This window comes from Strongylocentrotus purpuratus, unplaced genomic scaffold (genome assembly GCF_000002235.5).
Source record: "Strongylocentrotus purpuratus isolate Spur 01 unplaced genomic scaffold, Spur_5.0 spur5_scaffold_6, whole genome shotgun sequence".
In the NCBI taxonomy this organism is placed as follows: Eukaryota; Metazoa; Echinodermata; class Echinoidea; order Camarodonta; family Strongylocentrotidae; genus Strongylocentrotus; species Strongylocentrotus purpuratus.
The window spans coordinates 41,198,975-41,220,168 of record NW_022145612.1 but is presented as its reverse complement, the minus strand read 5'-3'; the positions used below and the strand labels follow the sequence as shown (position 1 = coordinate 41,220,168).

The 21,194-nt window shown below is 39.9% G+C and overlaps 2 protein-coding genes across 2 annotated transcripts; both read left to right on the top strand.

Annotated features, from left to right (window-relative positions):
• The first annotated feature begins 308 nt into the window (after positions 1-308).
• On the top strand, positions 309-6,801 carry LOC105441404 (integumentary mucin C.1-like). Its single transcript, XM_031000009.1, has 7 exons — positions 309-378; positions 1,095-1,304; positions 1,517-1,618; positions 2,358-2,459; positions 5,557-5,658; positions 6,170-6,271; positions 6,659-6,801. Exons 2-7 carry the CDS (start codon positions 1,190-1,192, stop codon positions 6,799-6,801), a joined length of 666 nt encoding a protein of 221 aa, XP_030855869.1. The 5' UTR covers positions 309-378; positions 1,095-1,189.
• Positions 6,802-15,229: 8,428 nt separating this feature from the next.
• Positions 15,230-20,815, top strand: LOC100893574. Its single transcript, XM_003731826.3, has 4 exons — positions 15,230-15,615; positions 16,449-16,698; positions 17,647-17,851; positions 18,974-20,815. The coding sequence occupies exons 2-4, from the start codon at positions 16,507-16,509 to the stop codon at positions 19,549-19,551; spliced, it is 975 nt and encodes a 324-aa protein (XP_003731874.2). The 5' UTR covers positions 15,230-15,615; positions 16,449-16,506; the 3' UTR covers positions 19,552-20,815.
• The last annotated feature ends 379 nt before the right edge of the window (positions 20,816-21,194 follow it).

Below are 21,194 nucleotides of genomic sequence, written 5' to 3'. Positions count from 1 at the left end.
ATGTAGCTATATTATTTTGTGTTGTCTGTTAGAAAGATATGATTTAATCCATATAAAAAAAACAATTACAGTCTTATGTTACGTTAGTGATATGTGCTACATGTAACCGTCATTGCTCTTATTAATATTTCTATGATATTTTTTCATCATCATCACCCTCATCATCATCGTCATTATCGCCATTTTCAACAATACCATTATCAACATTAGCCATTATTAATCATCATTTATTTATGTTGCTGTTATTTTGTTCTTTCTCTTGTTCTTGTTGTATTTGTTTATGCAATGTTAATATTTTTTTCAAAATACAGGCTAAAAACCAAAAATACGGTGTATTGCGGGAGTTGCTGTTCGGTACCGTAACATGTTTGTCCATTGGTAAGAACATTTTGACTTTAAATATGCGTCATATTTTCATGATTTTACTGACAAATTTACCATAATGAAGCGAAATAGGAGCAAGGTGTAAAACCTCCATTGCATCTCAAGTAATACGTTCACAGTTTGGAAAATTCTCCCTAGTGACTGTTTCAAACTATTTGAAGGGAAATTTCATTCCTAAGGGGTAGGCGAGAGGAAGAAGGGAAGGAGGCGAAGAGAGAGAGAAATGGAGGATAAAGAGGAGTAGAAGAACGGGGAAGAGGGGATGAGGAGTAGCAGGAGGAGCAAGGAAAGGAAGAGGAAGGGAGGGGAGAAAGAGGAGTAAGGGGAGGAGGAGGAGGAAGGAGAGGAGGAGGAGGGGCAGGAAGTTGAGGAGGAGGAGAAGGAAGAGGAGGAGGAAGAAGAGGAGAATTGGGAGAAGGCTATAAGAATAAATATGGTAGAGGGAAGGGTGAGGAAGGGGGTGACGAGAGGAGGAGAACAACGAAAAGGAGTAGGGAGACGGGGAGAAGAGGAGGAGGAGCAGATTGCAGAGGAGAAGAATGAGGAGGAAGAGGGGGAGGAGGTTGAAGAAGAGGAGCAGCGGATGGAGGAGGAGGGGAGGCGAAAGAGGAAGAGGGTACGTGATTGGGAAGGGATGGAAGCAGGAGGGGAGGAAGATGAGTAGGAGGAAGAGCCCATTATCGATTTTATTTTTGTTTTAATCCACACAGCCTTGACTGTTTTATCGGATTCGTCCAAGCTGACGAAAACATCTTGTCCAGATGATTTCGGCCTGCAAAGTACCTTGCCGAAGTTCTTTAAGTGTATGATGTTGCGTCTGCCCGATGACACCATGTTGCAGACCGTCCCAAAATGTCTCCCTTCCTCTGCTTTCGTTCCTGGAAAATATGTTGACGAACATATAATATGCAGAGTCCCGGGTGAGTATCATGCTTTCTTGATATTTGTTTTCGTTCTCAAAAGTCAAATTAGTCTTTATTTCACTAATCGATAATTAAAAGAACAGATCATACATTTTAAAATGATGTTATAAGTGCCCGAAATAATACATTTTCACACGAAACAGCACAAAATGTAATGACAATTTGTTTATCAGTATTGACTTTTATCTCGTTTATTACTTATTTCGCAGATTGTGGCAAACACCTTTGTAAAAACGGCTGCTGTGAGGAAACAAAAGTAGGCTACAACTGTCACTGCTCAAGTGGGTTTCAAGGGAGACATTGCGATGAACGTAGGTGCTATATGATAGGCATATCGGGGGAAGGGGTGGCCATTTAATGAAAATTTTCCGTAGTTGTTTTTGCTTGCACGCAGTTTGCTGTATCTTGTATACAACATTTTATTTATAGAGTCATTTATAGAGACAACCAAGCCCGCGACGAGCCCAACGGCCACGATGCCGGAACGATCAGACGCAACGACATCGCAAGAAACCACCACCTCCAAAGGCTCCAGAAAGAGAAACATATGAATGACGTGATTTAATTATTATTGTAATGGGTCTAGCTAATACTCCCCACTCCCCTTCTCCTCATCCCTCTCTCTCTCTCTCTTTCTCTCTCTCTCTCTCTCTCTCTCTCTTAGTCTGTATCTGAGTTTTTTGTAATTTTTATATAAGGGCATCGCTAAGCTCTGTTTTTTATAGGGGGTCCCGTCTTATTCTTTTGCTCTCGACTTTGATGACAACAAACACGCCACAAAAACGCATTCAGATCCATTATTTGGCACAAACGAACCCTTCAACATTGACAAAACATTATTAGATAATAAATTATATATCTTATGAAATAGATAAACTGTAAAAAATTATATTTTTTCATAGAGCCAAATTTTCTTCGTTTTGGCCTTGCATTCCTGTTTAGGTGTCATTCCTAATCTCATTGCTTTGTACGTGTGGTTTTATTTGTTACAGCTTTGAACCATCAACTATACTGTCATTTAAATCAGTTGTGTTTGCTAAACCGTTTCAGAGTCAACAGAATTATCGACTACGGACACAACGACCAAGCGTACGACGAGTCCTACGACCACGATGTCAGACACAACGATATCGCAAGAAACCACCACCTCCAGTAAGTAAGAGAAAGAATGAAATGACGGCATGCATTTGATCATTATTATGATATATCTAGCCACTCCCCCCCCCCCCTCTCTCTCTCTCTCTCTCTCAATCTTTATCTGAGTTTTTTTTTAAATATCCATTCAAGGGCATCGCTTAAACTCTGTTTTTTAGGGGGGTTCCCGTCTTATTATTTTGCTCTCAACTTAAATAACAACAAACACGCCACAAGAACGCATTCAGATTCATTATTTGGCACAAGCAAATCCTTTCGCCTTTGACAAAACACCACTAAATAATAAATTGACTTGACTTAACTTATGACGTCCACGCAGGACAGGGGCCTACCGATGGTTTCTGTATGGTGATGGTATGCCAAGTTTTTCTGTCCGCAGCCAGGCTTGATGCATCTGTCAGCCTTGGTATGGATCTTGCTTTGCAGTCCTCTGAGATGCAGTCAAGCCATCTTTTGGGTGGACGGCCTCTGGGTCGATTTCCTGTTACCTTCCTTCCACGGCAATTTTGGGGTATCTTGTAGGTTTCATTCTTAGGACGTGGCCGAAATATTTGAGTCTTTTAGTGGAGACTTTGTCCATAACATCTTGATCGAGGTTGAGAGATTCTTTGATGTGTGTGTTACGGATCTTATCTAGTCTTGTCACTCCCGTTATGCGACGAAGGCATGCTATTTCAAACACTTGAAGCCTGTTGCTATCTCCTTACTTAACTGTCCAGGATTATGCCCCATAAAGCAGTATAGAGAGGATGAGTGATTGGTACAGTTGCATCTTCGTGTGGCTACTAATGCTTTTTGATGTCCATATGTTATTTAGCCTTTGGAAAGCTGCCCCTGCTTTCCTGACACGATTCTTAATGTCACTTGTACTTGAGCCGTTTTCTGCTATTTTCCCTCCCAGGTACACAAGATTTTCCACCTGTTTTCTGTCGTTGGCTATGTCAATGTTGAGGTTGCACTTGCTTTTGCTAATAGCTTGCACTTCTGTCTTTGATATGTTCACCTTGAGACCAAGGTCACAGCTTGCCTTGTAGACTTTGTCAACCAGTGTCTGCAGTTCCTCTGGAGTCTCGGCTATCAAGACGATGTCATCTGCAAAACGTAAGTTGTTTATGCAGGTTCCTTGATTTTTGGCTCCTATTTGGACTCCATCCATTGCCACGGTCATAACTAGCTCGAGGAGTATATTGAAAAGTTGTGGGGAGATTGGACACCTTTGTCTGACTCCTACGGTTGTCTTGAACCACTCTGTCAGCTCTCCATTTACTCTGACCATACTCTGGGATTGTTCATACAGTGCTTGTTAAGGTCGTATCAGCTTGCTTGGATATTCAAAACATCCCATCGGCTTCCACAGGCCCTTCTGCCATGCCGAATCAAAAGCCTTCTGAAAGTCGATATAGCAGCAGTACAGGCTTCTGTTCTTTTCCAGGTATTTCTCAGCTATTTGTCTTAGCGTGAATAATTGGTCTGTCGTAGCCTTGCCTGGTCTGAATCCTGCCTGGGATTCAGAGAGGATTTCTCCTGTTCTTTTGAGAATTCTTCTTTGTAGGATTGTTGTCAGTACTTTTCCTGCATGGGACAGTAGACTAATACCTCTGTAGTTCCCGCAGTCTAGCTTATCTTTCTTCTTATAGATCGGGGTTATTATTGCTCTTCCCCGTTCCTCCGGGAATTTCTCAGACTCCCATATTTGGTTGCAGAGATAGTGAAAGATTTCTTTTCCCGTTTCTCCAGCTGCTTTGATTTCTTCGGAGGTGACTGTATCAAATCCTGGTGCCTTATCCTCAGTAAATATTTTTTTATTGCACTTTTAATTTCCTCCTTAAGTATGTTTGGCTCTGGGTCATCTGAAGAGCTGTTGGGTAGACTGTTTGCTACTGTGTCGTTTTGGAGGTTGTGTTCATTGTATAGTTCGTCGTAGTTTTCTTTCCATCTCTTCCTTACTTCTGATGTTTCTGTTAGAGTTCTCCCTGTCTTGCTCTTAACTGATTGCATTCTCTTTGATGCTGATTTGGGGATTTTCTTAATTGTTGCGTAGACCTCCTTTGATTTAGCAGCTTGGTGTGCGCTTTCTACTCTACTGCAAAGGTCTTGGAGCCACGCATCTTTACAGCCCTTAGTCTTCCTCTTTATTTCTCTATTCAGAAAGTTGTACCTTGGTTTCAGTGAAGGGTTGTTTTGTTTGGCTTGTTTGATTTGCTGCGTTCTTCGCTGAGATCTAGTACTTTTTGTGAGATCCATGCTTCCTGCGGTCTATTCTTTTTCATTCCAAGAACATCCTTTGCTGTGCTGTTAAATGCTTGCTTGATTTTTTTTCCCAGATGCTATCTATGTCTAGGTGGGTATCAGAGTGATCAAGCAGCGGTCTGAACTTCCCTCCGATTATGGCCTGGTAGTTTTTTGATGTGTTTTCATCTTTCAGTTTCGACACATCGTATCTCTTCATTATTTTATGTTTGGGTTTAGTTTTGAATCGTAGCTTGAAGTTGCAGAAAACCAGTTGGTGATCTGAGGCCACATCAGCACTTGGAAAACTTCTAGCGCATTGGACGCTTGATTTCCATTTGTTGTTCACCATGACAAAGTCTATCTTGTTTTTGGTTCCCCCGTCCGGCGACTCCCATGTCCATTCACGACTTGCCTTCTTCTGTTTGAACATGGTATTTGCAATAGCTAGATTGTTGTCCATTTCTCCGTATCCATGATGTCCTATGACGTTCTTCCAGGTGTCCCAGTCTCTCCCTACTTTTGCGTTTAAATCACCTTGCACTATCAGTATGTCCTTGTTAGGAGTGTCATCTATTGTTTGTTGAAGCTGGTCATAAAATGTGTCTATCATTTCCTCTCTGTCTGCCATGTTCGGTGCATACACCTGGATTATTGTTAAGGCTCCAGCCTGTGTTTGGAATCTGGCTGAGATCAGTCTAGGGGATATAGTGTTATATCCCAGGAGTGCTTTTTGTGCTTGTTTGTTGAGGATCAGAGCGACGCCTGATTTGCTTTGTACATGTACGTGTGGTTTCATTTGTTACAGCTTTGAACCATCAACTATACTGTCATTTAAATCAGTTGTGTTACTAAACCGTTTCAGAGTCAACAGAATTATCGACTACGGACACAACGACCAAGCCTACGACGAGTCCTACGACCACGATGTCAGACACAACGATATCTCAAGAAACCACCACCTCCAGTAAGTAAGAGAAACAATGAAATGACGGCATGCATTTGATCATTATTATGATATATCTAGCCACTCCCCCCCCCCTCTCTCTCTCTCTCTATCTCTCTCTCTCTCCCTCTCTCTCTCTCTCTCTCTCTCTATTTTTTGTAATTTTCATACAAGGGCATCGCTAAACTCTGTTTTTAGGGGGGGGGGGGGTTCCCGTCTTATTCTTTTGCTCTCGACTTTGATGACGACAAACACGCCAAAAGAACGCATTCAGATCCATTATTTGGCACAAACAAATCCCTTTGACCTTGAAAAACACCACCAGATAATAAATTATATATATTATGAAATAGATCAACTGTAAACAATTATATTTTTTCATAGAGCCAACTTTTCTTCGTTTTGGCCTTGCATTTCTGTTTAGGTTTCATTCCTAATCTCATTGCTTTGTACGTGTGGTTTTATTTGTTACAGCTTTGAACCATCCACTATACTGTCATTTAAATCAGTTGTGTTTGCTAAACCGTTTCAGAGTCAACAGAATTATCGACTACGGACACAACGACCAAGCGTACGACGAGTCCTACGACCACGATGTCAGACACAACGATATCGCAAGAAACCACCACCTCCAGTAAGTAAGAGAAAGAATGAAATGACGGCATGCATTTGATTATTATTATGATATATCTAGCCACTCCCCCCCCCCCCTCTCTCTCTCTCTCTCTCTCTCTCTCAATCTTTATCTGAGTTTTTTTTTAAATATCTATTCAAGGGCATCTCTAAACTCTGTTTTTTAGGGGGGTTCCCGTCTTATTCTTTTGCTCTCAACTTAAATGACAACAAACACGCCACAAGAACGCATTCAGATTCATTATTTGGCACAAGCAAATCCTTTCGCCTTTGACAAAACACCACTAAATAATGAATTGACTTGACTTAACTTATGACGTCCACGCAGGACAGGGGCCTACCGATGGTTTCTGTATGGTGATGGTATGCCAAGTTTTTCTGTCCGCAGCCAGGCTTGATGCATCTGTCAGCCTTGGTATGGATCTTGCTTTGCAGTCCTCTGAGATGCAGTCAAGCCATCTTTTGGGTGGACGGCCTCTGGGTCGATTTCCTGTTACCTTCCTTCCACGGCAATTTTGGGGTATCTTGTAGGTTTCATTCTTAGGACGTGGCCGAAATATTTGAGTCTTTTAGTGGAGATTTTGTCAATAACATCTTGATCGAGGTTGAGGGATTCTTTGATGTGTGTGTTACGGATCTTATCTAGTCTTGTCACTCCCGTTATGCGACGAAGGCATGCCATTTCAAACACTTGAAGCCTGTTGCTATCTTCTTACTTAACTGTCCAGGATTATGCCCCATAAAGCAGTATAGAGAGGATGAGTGATTGGTACAGTTGCATCTTCGTGTGGCTACTAATGCTTTTCGATGTCCATATGTTATTTAGCCTTTGGAAAGCTGCCCCTGCTTTCCTGATACGATTCTTAGTGTCACTTGTACTTGAGCCGTTTTCTGCTATTTTCCCTCCCAGGTACACAAATTTTTCCACCTGTTTTCTGTCGTTGGCTATGTCAATGTTGAGGTTGCACTTGCTTTTGCTAATAGCTTGCACTTCTGTCTTTGATATGTTCACCTTGAGACCAAGGTCACAGCTTGCCTTGTAGACTTTGTCAACCAGTGTCTGCAGTTCCTCTGGCGTCTCGGCTATCCAGACGATGTCATCTGCAAAACGTAAGTTGTTTATGCAGGTTCCTTGATTTTTGGCTCCTATTTGGACTCCATCCATTGCCACGGTCATAACTAGCTCGAGGAGTATATTGAAAAGTTGTGGGGAGATTGGACACCTTTGCCTGACTCCTACGGTTGTCTTGAACCACTCTGTCAGCTCTCCATTTACTCTGACCATACTCTGGGATTGTTCATACAGTGCTTGTTAAGGTCGTATCAGCTTGCTTGGATATTCAAAACATCCCATCGCCTTCCACAGGCCGAATCAAAAGCCTTCTGAAAGCCTTCTGAAAGTCGATATAGCAGCAGTACAGGCTTCTGTTCTTTTCCAGGTATTTCTCAGCTATTTGTCTTAGCGTGAATAATTGGTCTGTCGTAGCCCTGCCTGGTCTGAATCCTGCCTGGGATTCAGAGAGGATTTCTCCTGTTCTTTTGAGAATTCTTCTTTGTAGGATTGTTGTCAGTACTTTTCCTGCATGGGACAGTAGACTAATACCTCTGTAGTTCCCGCAGTCTAGCTTATCTTTCTTCTTATAGATCGGGGTTATTATTGCTCTTCCCCGTTCCTCCGGGAATTTCTCAGACTCCCATATTTGGTTGCAGAGATAGTGAAAGATTTCTTTTCCCGTTTCTCCAGCTGCTTTGATTTCTTCGGAGGTGACTGTATCAAATCCTGGTGCCTTATCCTCAGTAAATATTTTTTTATTGCACTTTTAATTTCCTCCTTAAGTATGTTTGGCTCTGGATCATCTGAAGAGCTGTTGGGTAGACTGTTTGCTACTGTGTCGTTTTGGGGGTTGTGTTCATTGTATAGTTCGTCGTAGTTTTCTTTCCATCTCTTCCTTACTTCTGATGTTTCTGTTAGAGTTCTCCCTGTCTTGCTCTTAACTGATTGCATTCTCTTTGATGCTGATTTGGGGATTTTCTTAATTGTTGCGTAGACCTCCTTTGATTTAGCAGCTTGGTGTGCGCTTTCTACTCTACTGCAAAGGTCTTGGAGCCACGCATCTTTACAGCTCTTAGTCTTCCTCTTTATTTCTCTATTCAGAAAGTTGTACCTTGGTTTCAGTGAAGGGTTGTTTTGTTTGGCTTGTTTGATTTTGCTGCATTCTTCGCTGAGATCTAGTACTTATTGTGAGATCCATGCTTCCTGCGGTCTATTCTTTTTCATTCATTCAAGAACATCCTTTGCTGTGCTGTTAAATGCTTGCTTGATTTTTTCCCAGATGCTATCTATGTCTAGGTGGGTATCAGAGTGATCAAGCAGCGGTCTGAACTTCCCTCCGATTATGGCCTGGTAGTTTTTTGATGTGTTTTCATCTTTCAGTTTCGACACATCGTATCTCTTCATTATTTTATGTTTGGGTTTAGTTTTGAATCGTAGCTTGAAGTTGCAGATAACCAGTTGGTGATCTGAGGCCACATCAGCACTTGGAAAACTTCTAGCGCATTGGACGCTTGATTTCCATTTGTTGTTCACCATGACAAAGTCTATCTTGTTTTTGGTTCCCCCGTCCGGCGACTCCCATGTCCAACTCGTAATCTTCGTTCAGCAACCGACACATGTAAACTTAACATTCCCAAATCTAGACTCTCAGTAGCTGAAAAACGCTTTGCAGTAGCTGCATCAAAGACATGGAACAGCATCCCTCTTTCCATAAGGAAAATTACCTGTCTTGCCACCTTCAAAAGATCCCTCAAAACTCACCTTTTCCCCCAATGATCTATGTGATATACTTCCTGTACTGTACTTTCTTGTCCTCTTTACATATATTTGTATTTGTAAGCGCTATGGTACTTATTGTTTTTAGCGCTCCTAAATATTCGATATTATTATTATTATTCACGACTTGCCTTCTTCTGTTTGAACATGGTATTTGCAATAGCTAGATTGTTGTCCATTTCTCCGTATCCATGATGTCCTATGACGTTCTTCCAGGTGTCCCAGTCTCCCCCTACTTTTGCGTTTAAATCACCTTGCACTATCAGTATGTCCTTGTTAGGAGTGTCATCTATTGTTTGTTGAAGCTGGTCATAAAATGTGTCTATCATTTCCTCTCTGTCTGCCATGTTCGGTGCATAGACCTGGATTATTGTTAAGGCTCCAGCCTGTGTTTGGAATCTGGCTGAGATCAGTCTAGGGGATATAGTGTTATATCCCAGGAGTGCTTTTTCTGCTTGTTTGTTGAGGATCAGAGCGACGCCTGATTTGCTTTGTACATGTACGTGTGGTTTCATCTGTTACAGCTTTGAACCATCAACTATACTGTCATTTAACTCAGTTGTGTTTGTTAAACCGTTTCAGAGTCAACAGAATTATCGATAATAAATTATATCTTATAAAATAGATAAACTGTAAAAAAAAAAAAAAAAAATCATAGAGCCAATTTTTCTTCGTTTTGGCCTTGCATTCCTGTTTAGGTGTCATTCCTAACCTCATTGCTTTGTACGTGTGGTTCATTTGTTACAGCTTTGAACCATCAACTATACTGTCATTTAAATCAGTTGTGTTTGCTAAACCGTTTCAGAGTCAACAGAATTATCGACTACGGACACAAAGACAAAGCCTACGACGAGTCCTACGACCACGATGTCAGACACAACGATATCTCAAGAAACCACCACCTCCAGTAAGTAAGAGAAACAATGAAATGACGACATGTATTTGATCATTATTATGATATATCTAGCCACTCCCCCCCCCCCCCCCTCTCTCTCTCTCTCTCTCTCTCTCCCTCTCTCTCCCCCCCCCTCTCTCTCTCTCTATCTCTCTCTCTCTCTCCCTCTTTCTCTCTCTCTCTCTCTCTCTCTCTCTCTATTTTTTGTAATTTTCATACAAGGGCATCGCTAAACTCTGTTTTTAGGGGGGGGGGTTCCCGTCTTATTCTTTTGCTCTCGACTTTGATGACGACAAACACGCCGCAAGAACGCATTCAGATCCATTATTTGGTACAAACAAATCCCTTTGACCTTGACAAAACACCACCAGATAATAAATTATATATATTATGAAATAGATAAACTGTAAACAATTATATTTTTTCATAGAGTCAACTTTTCTTCATTTTGGCCTTGCATTTCTGTTTAGGTTTCATTCCTAATCTCATTGCTTTGTACGTGTGGTTTCATTTTGTTACAGCTTTGAACCATCAACTATACTGTCATTTAACTCAGTTGTGTTTGTTAAACCGTTTCAGAGTCAACAAAATTATCGACTACGGACACGACGACCAAGCCCACGACGAGTCCTACGACCACGATGGCAGACACAACGATATCTCAAGAAACCACCACCTCCAGTAAGTAAGAGAAAGAATGAAATGACGGCATGCATTTGATCATTATTATGATATATCTAGCCACTCCCCCCACCCCCTCTCTCTCTCTCTCTCTCTCTCTCTCTCTCTCCCTCTCTCTTCCCCCCCCCTCTCTCTGTCTCTCTCTCTCTCTCTCTCTCTCAGTCTTTATTTGAGTTTTTTGTAATTTTCATACAAGGGCATCTCTAAACTCTGTTTTTTTAGGGGGGTGTCCCGTCTTATTCTTTTGCTCTCGACTTTGATGACAACAAACACGCCGCAAGAACGCATTCAGATCCATTATTTGCCACAAACAAATCCCTATGACATTGACAAAACACCACTAGATAATAAATTATATATCTTATGAAATAGATAAACTGTAAACAATTATATATTTTTTCATAGAATCAAATTTTCTTTGTTTTGGCCTTGCATTTCTGTTTAGGTGTCATTCCTAATCTCATTGCTTTGTACGTGTGGTTTTATTTGTTACGCTTTGAACCATCAACTATACTGTAATTTAACTCAGTTGTGTTTGCTAAACCGTTTCAGAGTCAACAGAATTATCGACTACGGACACAACGACCAAGCCTACGACGAGTCCTACGACCACGATGTCAGACACAACGATATCTCAAGAAACCACCACCTCCAGTAATTAAGAGAAAGAATGAAATGACGGCATGCATTTGATCATTATTATGATATATCTAGCCACTCCCCCCATCCCCCTCTCTCTCTCTCTCTCTCTCTCTCTCTCCCCCCCCCCCCCCTCTCTCTCTCTCTCCCCCCCCCCCCCCCCCCCTCTCTCTCTCTCTCTCTCTCCCCCCCTCTCTCTCTCTCTCTCTCTCTCTCTCTCTCTATTTCTCTCAGTCTTTATCTGAGTTTTTTGTAATTTTCATAGAAGTGCATCGCTAACCTCTGTTTTTAGGGGGGGTTCCGTCTTATTCTTTTGCTCTCGACTTTGATGGCGACAAACACGCCCAAGAACGCATTCAGATCCATTATTTGGTACAAACAAATCCCTTTGACCTTGACAAAACACCACCAGATAATATTTTTTTTATATTTTATGAAATAGATAAACTGTAAACAATTATATTTTTTCATAGAGCCAAATTTTCTTCGTTTTGGCCTTGCATTCCTGTTTAGGTTTCATTCCTAATCTCATTGCTGTGTACGTGTGGTTTCATTTTGTTACAGTTTTGAACCATCAACTATACTTTAATTTAAGTCAGTTGTGTTTGTTAAACCGTTTCAGAGTCAACAGAATTATCGACTACGGACACGACGACCAAGCCCACGACGAGTCCTACGACCACAATGTCAGACACAACGATATCGCAAGAAACCACCACCTCCAGTAAGTTAGAGAAAGAATGAAATGACGACATGTATTTGATCATTATTATGATATATCTAGCCCTCCCCCCCCCCCCTCTCTCTCTCTCTCTCTCTCTCAGAATTTATCTGAGTTTTTTTGTAATTTTCATACAAGGGCATCGCTAAACTCTGTTTTTTTAGGGGGGTGTCCCGTCTTATTCTTTTGCTCTCGACTTTGATGACAACAAACACGCCGCAAGAACGCATTCAGATCCATTATTTGCCACAAACAAATCCCTATGACATTGACAAAACACCACTAGATAATAAATTATATATCTTATGAAATAGATAAACTGTAAAAAATTATATATTTTTTCATAGAATCAAATTTTCTTTTTTTTGGCCTTGCATTTCTGTTTGGGTGTCATTCCTAATCTCATTGCTTTGTACGTGTGGTTTTATTTGTTACGCTTTGAACCATCAACTATACTGTAATTTAACTCAGTTGTGTTTGCTAAACCGTTTCAGAGTCAACAGAATTATCGACTACGGACACAACGACCAAGCCTACGACGAGTCCTACGACCACGATGTCAGACACAACGATATCTCAAGAAACCACCACCTCCAGTAAGTAAGAGAAAGAATGAAATGACGGCATGCATTTGATCATTATTATGATATATCTAGCCACTCCCCCCCCCCCCCCCCCCCCTCTCTCTCTCTCTCTCTCTCTCTCTCTCTCTCTATTTCTCTCAGTCTTTATCTGAGTTTTTTGTAATTTTCATACAAGGGCATCGCTAAACTGTTTTTTTAGGGGGGGGGGTTCCCGTCTTATTCTTTTGCTCTCGACTTTGATGACAACAAACACGCCGCAAGAACGCATTCAGATCCATTATTTGCCACAAACAAATCCATATGACATTGACAAAACACCACTAGATAATAAATTATATATCTTATGAAATAGATAAACTGTTAAAAATTATATTTTTTCATAGAGCCAAATTTTCTTCGTTTTGGCCTTGCATTTCTGTTTAGGTGTCATTCCTAATCTCATTGCTTTGTACGTGTGGTTTTATTTGTTACAGCTTTGAACCATCAACTATACTGTAATTTAACTCAGCTGTGTTTGTTAAACCGTTTCAGAGTCAACAGAATTATCGATTACGGACACGACGACCAAGCCTACGACGAGTCCTACGACCACGATGTCAGACAAAACGATATCTCAAGAAACCACCACCTCCAGTAAGTTAGAGAAACAATGAAATGACGGCATGCATTTGATCATTATTATGATATATCTAGCCACTCCCCCCCCCCCTCTCTCTCTCTCTCTCTCTCTCTCTCCCTCTCTCTTCCCCCCCCCCTCTCTCTCTCTCTATCTCTCTCTCTCCCTCCCCCCCTCTCTCTCTCTCTCTCTCTCTCTCTCTTCTCTCTCTCTCTCTCTCTCTCTCTCTCTCTCTCTTCATCTCTCTCTCTTTATCTGACTCAATGACGTACCTGACAATGTACACAGTTTTAGGACTCGTCGTGGGCTTGGTCGTGTACGTAGTCGATAATTCTGTTGACTCTGAAACGGTTTAACGGTCAGGTGAGTCGACTGTAACAAAGCATTTGATCATCATAATAATAGGTCTAGCCACTACCGCTGTCGGTGTCGGTATAAACTTCACGATACAAAACTGTGTCATCAGCATATTGTGGGAGGGGGGGGGGGGGGATGAAACAGTGTCAGGTAAGTCGGCTGTAATCATCATAATAATAGGTCTAGCCACTACCGCTCTCCTCTTCTCACCCTCCTCCTCCTGTGTAAAACTGTAAACATTTGCCAAAATGATGGTATGCAAAGTATCTTTAGACATTGATTATCAAAGCTGTAATTTTTTAATGTCTTTACATCTATTTTTATTATCATTACTTTCATTTTCCTCATTATTATTATGTTCGTCATCATCATCATCATTATCTATTTTCCTTTAATTTTCCGGTTTCTACCCAAATAATTAATTTTTCTTCTTTCTTAAAATCAACTAATTTCTATATTGTTTTCATCTTCTTAGCATGTTCATCTCCACCGGAGGCATATGAATACGGCGGGTCGTCCTACAATTTCAGCACTTGCGAGATGAATCATGCATCTGCGGTTTCAGCTTGTTCTCAACACGGATCCCATCTGGTCTTCATCGAGTCGAAAGAGGAACAGGACTTCATTGCAGATAGTGCCAAGGCGGACGTCTGGATTGGGCTGGCCAACTCAAGTCTCGATGAGGCAAGGTGGCTAGACGGATCAATAGCTACATATAACAATCTTAAATCTTATTCGTTCGATGACAATGGAATCTGTTTTCGAATTTTGGTAGAGTATGCAGGTAGTTGGTCGGATAAGGAATGCTCCAGACAATTTAGATACGTATGTGAGAAAGAAGTGGGGGTTTAAAAATTGGATTTTCTTCAATGTTTCATACCACCTGGTTGCACCCCTGATTGCATCTGAACACCTGAATGGGGGCAAGGGAATACCCCCACCCCTAACAACAACAACAAATATATATATATATATATATATATATATACATACATACATATAAAATCAGGCTTTCGTTCTTTTGTCAGTGTTTGTATAAGTCTATTGGAGCTCTAGGAATGTTCGATTTTTGTTTTTGTTTTGTAGTTCCATGCACCAATTTTCACATGTACAGCACTGAAAAGACTATTACAGAGATGTTAATTACGATGTTTAAATGACGGAGCACTTTTCATCTTTACATTCAAGCAATTTAAAAATAATCATATAAAATGATAAGCATTAGTGGCGGTTTCTTCTTTTGTGTTTTATGGAATCTCATTTTTATCGCAAAGAGACTTAGTACTATTACCAACCATGCACGCTCAAATACATCATGCACAATAAGTGTGCATTTTATTTCTGTTGCCTTTTGAACCATACAGTTGTACGTTATGAAAATGCAGTTGAAGTGAAATCGTTATGATTGCAAACCATACTCAAGTAATGCATTTATTGAAACCAAAACGCTCGTTTTCTCCCAATCTAAATAAAAGCGGTTAACGTCAAAATTGATATATCAGACAATGATTTTGTAATTGCACATCCGGGTTGCACATTGCCACATTCCGAGAGATGCATGCTTAATGCTTGATTGGCTGGTGATCCGGCGATTCAGGTGCTTTGATTCAAACACTGAAGGGAGTCAAGCACGTCGATAATCCTATACCATGGGGCAAAGTGCATCGAGATATTTTGTTCACGGCACTGAATGAATGAATGAAAAGAAAATGCAACTCATTTTGCTTCGGAGCCGATTGGTATAGCGGGTGTTGGAAACGCATGACCTTGTGACTTGGGCCAGTGAGCACAGCTAGTAGAGCCTCGATGATTTTATATAAAAATCGAAAGATATACTTCATATAAGTAAGCCACAGCTCGGTCACAGTTATATTACAACAATATAAATTCGGGGAAAAAAGGAGTGTCCTGGTGTATAAACAGTCATTGGACAGGGACGAACACTAGACTGGCAAATTTGATTCGCACAGAGAGATATTACTACTCGGACCTATACCAACAAGTGTGCGTTGAAACATTAAGGCAAGTATTTGCGAATGAAATTACCGTCTTATCATTCCTTTATTTTCGTTTTGATTATCACTAATCTTATTTTATTTGATATAGTCACCAGTCATTTTTTGTTCTGAAAAAGAGGGGGCTCTGCAAAACCTCCGAAAACCAAATGATATCAAGTTCCCGCGAATATACGCGTATTTACAATATTGATGTTGACTAATTATTCAATCGAATTATCTAATCGTCTCACTCAGTTATCTTTATTGAGACAAATGATTAGTGATCTATGAACACTTAATTGTTAAGTATATTTGTTTTTGCTATCGGTAGCGTGATAGTCTTCATGATAGGTACCGGTAACACAAGGGGTGTTTTTTCTTACTGATGCTGGACAGTGTTGATTGGTGCGTGTGGGTTGATGTGGGGGTACATCCATGTATATCATTATAGATATAATATTGAACTATATAATATCTTCCATGAAGGTGATAGGCCTTGCGGTATCTTGTTAGTCACCTTATATTGGCTCCAAGTTATACCATTCAGATGTAATGATTCAAAATTCAAAATACCTAGTTGTGAAGTGCGCATTGTTCACACAAATGTTATTTTGTTTAACAAGATGACATACAATATCTACAAGTGAAAGAAGAAAGAAAAAACAAATCAATCGTTTCTGCCAAGGAGTTTCACATAACAGCGCGGAATTTCTTTGGGAAACATTAATCATTAGAAAAAAAATTCATCGCGAAAGCAAACAATGGCAGTTGTTCGTGCAACGACCTTTGATTTGAAGTCATATCTTGTCGTACACAATATAGATATAATTTTTCTATTCTTCCTCTCTCCTCTACCAGTCCGGTTTTCTGTTCGTGACAAGTTTTCTCAAACACCATTATTGGATCCCGACCAAGCATGGCTGTTGTTTCTCTCTCCGGTATGACACTACACGTAGTGCTCCTCGTAGGTACCTGCTTTACAGCAGTACTGGGACAACATGTTCAGCTGAGTCTAGGTGTAGAGACAGAGCAATATACCGTACCATGCAATACATACAAATACTTCCAGGTGGACGCCACCGAACCCTGCAAAGATTTAAAAATACAGGTAAATATTAGTCTGTTTTTATTGCAATTCAGGTATTAATTTTGAATGCAATTTGTTTGTGCGCCAAATTTTGAACAACAATATTTTAAACAAAAAACCGCATATATTTGTTTTAATTCTTTCAAAATTCAAGATTCTGCACTCCGAGTAAACGCATATATAATTGAACGTTGATAATGACAGCAAGAAACAATAGTTGAATAGATTATTATGGTAATAATATGGTAGGTAAGGTAAAATACTAAAACCCACTCCTGACACCTATACCTTATCAATGTATCACTGGGATGACAGAACAGATAGAAACACTGATAGAAAACTAATAATACAGAGAATTTATCTGCTCATAACATATCAAATATATTCGGGCATGGTGGCTCAGTGGTTAGAGCGCCCATCTGAACGGGAGGTTGTGGGTTCGAATCCCGGCCGAGTCATACCAAAGACTTATGACAATGGGACCTTCTGCCTTCTAGCTGTATTTGCTTTAATGCTTTCAAAATTCTGCATTCCAAGTAAACGTATATATAATCGAATGTTGAACATGACAGCAAGAAACAATAATTGCATTGGTTATCATGATAATATAGGTAAGGTAAAATACATAATCCTACTTCTGACACCGGTATATCAATGTATTCCTGGGGTGACAGAACAGGTCGAAACACACAAAAAACAATAATACAGAGAATTAATCTGCTCATAACAGATAAAATATAATCTTAGACATCTTCATTATGATGTTTAACCCAAGATCCTTTAACTCTCAGAATCAATACAGGAACAAAACTAATCATCAAACTTGAAAAGGATGCAGATTTATTTGGGGGGATTTTAGAAAGCTGCTTTCAAGATGAAAATGATACAGACCTCGGTTGATACTTGATACTATAAGAGGCAAAACAAATTATACAATTTTTGCAATATGAATGTTATATAATAATCTAGGTCAACCATGCTGAAGGCGAGCCTGACCTGTACGTGTCCAGAGGACCAGAGAAGTTACCAACATTCAGGAGCTTGGCGTGGTCTTCTTATGAATGGGGCTCTGAGAGTCTGACTATCTCCAGTTGGGATCCCGAGTATGTGCTCGGGACCTACTACATCGGAGTTCTTGCCTACTGTGGATCAGACGTTAGTACAGGCAACATCCGTAAGTATAAATACGAGGCACAGTGATCGCCTTTAACTAGGCGTTGTGGCGTGCGCCTGTAATCCAGCTGTAAAGTTACAAACTGATTCAGCCGAGGACGCAGGTTCGAAACTGAATCACGTCTTTCGGATGGTGACGTTTAAAGGTTCCCAGACGTAAATAATCATATCTGATTGATACACGTCTGTAATGTAAAAACCAAACACACACACGTCTATCACACCGCCATAGTTATTATACTTGTAGCTTTACTATAGCTGTAAAAGTACTGGATGCTGAAGAGTTGCTGGGGTTATAATCTTTAAAGGGCAATCCAGCTTTTGTAATAATGAGGTCAGTTGTATGAGAGCAGAACAATCGGAGAAACAGGATGGCGAAAGTTTGAAATACAACGGGCCAATAATAATTTATGAGAGTTATGAATGTCTGAAATATGGAAAATTAAAGCTATGCGAATCTCCAATTGGCAATTCTATAAGTAGATTGTGACGTCTTCATAGACGTCTATCGTTTGTCGTGTACAAAAACATTGTTGATTTCTATTTGTCTCCAAAGTCCATCTCTATTGGGGCATTACTCAAAATACATTATGGATAGATACAGTATATTATATTTCCCCTTTACAAAAAGACCCTCCGAAAAAATATTAAGTTTTAATTAGTTTGTTTGTTAGAACAAATAGGAAAGTTGTCCGCCACAAAATCACAATGACATTGCTGTTTCAGCCAATTTGAAGTTCCCACATGTCTAGTGATTACAAATTTGAAAAATTCATGATTTTTTTTATTTTGTCCGGTTTCGTTCAAACTTTCACCAGTGTGCTTCTCTGATTTTTCTACTTTGTATTATTTTAGTTTACTATATTATGGCTGGATTAATTCCCTTTAAAAGGGAAATTCCTTTATTACGATTTGGGGAACTGATGATGGAATCATGGAAAGGTCTTAAATCATTATTTGAATCTCGTTTCAAGAGGGAAAAGGGCAGTTTCTATCTTTTAAAACAGAGTTAAACATTAAAATATATAATCAATTCAAGAGGACTGTATATCACTTGACTTAACGGTTTCTTTTTATATGTTTGAAAGACTTATTTCATGTTTTGTTTTTCTTCTTTCTTCAGCTGCCAAATTCACCATGCTAGCAGAGCATGTAACATCGACCCATCCTCACGATGAAGTACAAGAGAACGGACAAATCGCAGGCAACATAGCCGCCGAAGGCTACAAGTACTATCGCTTCTGTGTACCATCTACCTGTGCCAATATCGATGTGGGTCTTGCCAGCTGTATTGACCCTGCGACATGCCCGACCACCTACTCGTATCCCGAGCTTCTTGTTTCCCGCTCCATCCAACAGCCAACGATCAACAGCCATGCCTGGAAACTCGCCACCATCGATGTCCGCAGTGTTACGTTGAACCACGATGATCCCGACTTCTACCCTGGTCATTACTTTGTAGGTGTGTATGGATGGTGCACTCCCGATGATCTCTGTTCGGATATGTCGACGTGTGGACCGTGTTCGTATGCAGACAATACGGAATTTATTCTGTCCTTGACAGTAACCAATGTGACTGAGAACTGTACGCCGAAGGCACCACTGGAGCTTTGTAGTACGGATGGAACCACAAGTATGGCTTCCTCTTTCAAGGTCCTCTTGCTCTCAATGAGTCTCGGTTGGATCATAAATGCACTCTAGTTCTTATTTGTTTTCTCACTTTTAATAACTAAAACTCACATTGTGTTTTATTATAGATCCACCGGGATGTCAGTTGATAAACCAAAGGAGATGGGTGATATATTTATAACACATGATGCTTTCATTGATCACGATGAGTTTTTGGTGGAGGAAATACACTATAGACATTTTCATTATTAATTGATAAAAGTAATGTAATCTTGATTATACCCGCCTTCTTTCATAGAAATACAATAAATAATATTGATTCGTGAAATACTGGAAACAAAAATTGATATATATTTTGTACGAGGTTTGTGGTTAATTACACCAGTTATTCTTTCGACAGGGATAGTTGGCCCTGAAAAGGGCCCACTCGTGCTTTTCATGGCCAACCAACCCTGTCAAAAGATTACGTGGTGTAACCACAAACCCCGCTCAAATATATCCGATCACCATGGAAGTCTTCAAATATCATAGAAGTAATAATTATATGCTACTGCACTTTGATTTTTAAATGGCGCTACATTCTATTATTAAATACACAGATCCGTGTGTATAGAACAGTAATCTTGACACTTGAGTAATGATATGAATTTACTGAAGACTGTTAAAGTCACAAAGAATGGAAAGAGTCGGCATGATAGTATGTCTGCGACATGCATTCTTTTTTGTTGTATTCTATATCGGTGGCAGATTTAAACAAATCGAGACTATTGTCATCATTTATTCAACAGGGGGCCGGAAAACAAAATACCAGGCATTGATAATGAAATCATGAAAATAGAAACATTATAATGGATGTCGAGATAAGTTTTGAGGGGAAAAAACACCCCCCAAATTGACTAATCATGAACCGTTTTGCCTTTTCCAAATCCACTAGACTTGAAAAACAATTGTATTACTAATTAACCGATGGCTGATAAATTGCGATTTTATTAGTCATTGAAATCAGACAAAAATGTAAAACAATGCATCGAGTCTCTTTATTCATTCAAGAAGAACTGTTGACACATGTTATAATTATATATACCGTACACGAGGAAGTTAATAAAATTAATAATTTACTGTAAAGAACACGGTCGCCTCTATTTCCGGAAAATCAATAATCAAGGACAATTTCAATACCCTGAACACCCCGAAAATCGACGAATCATGAATCTAATGCTTTTTCCAAATCCATTAGACTTTAAAAACAATCAATTGTATTACTCAAGAACAAGTTATGCATGTATATGTGTGTAGCTTACACAACGCGGAAGTAAATAAACGAGCATAGAGACCACGACCGCATCTAACATTTATTTCGAAAAAACAAACCATCAGGGGCAATTTCAATACCCTTTTGTATTTCCCATAGAAACCATGTTTGGAATACGTCACACTTCATTGTAAAATTAATGTTCGCACATTTCAATAGGTGACGCACAAGGCTATTGAAATTGTCTTAAAGGTACAGTAATACAAAGTTTTGTGATTTTTTGAAAATTGGTTGGATAAAGATTCTTTACAATTTTGAAACATTTGGATGCCCCTGCGGATGAATTATAAGCACTGGAAAATTTAGCTCCCAAACATTTCTGCTTTCGAGAAAAATTGAATATCAAAATTTACCGGTGCTCCCGGTAAATTTCGATAATTTTCAAATAGCGCCTACGGCCATA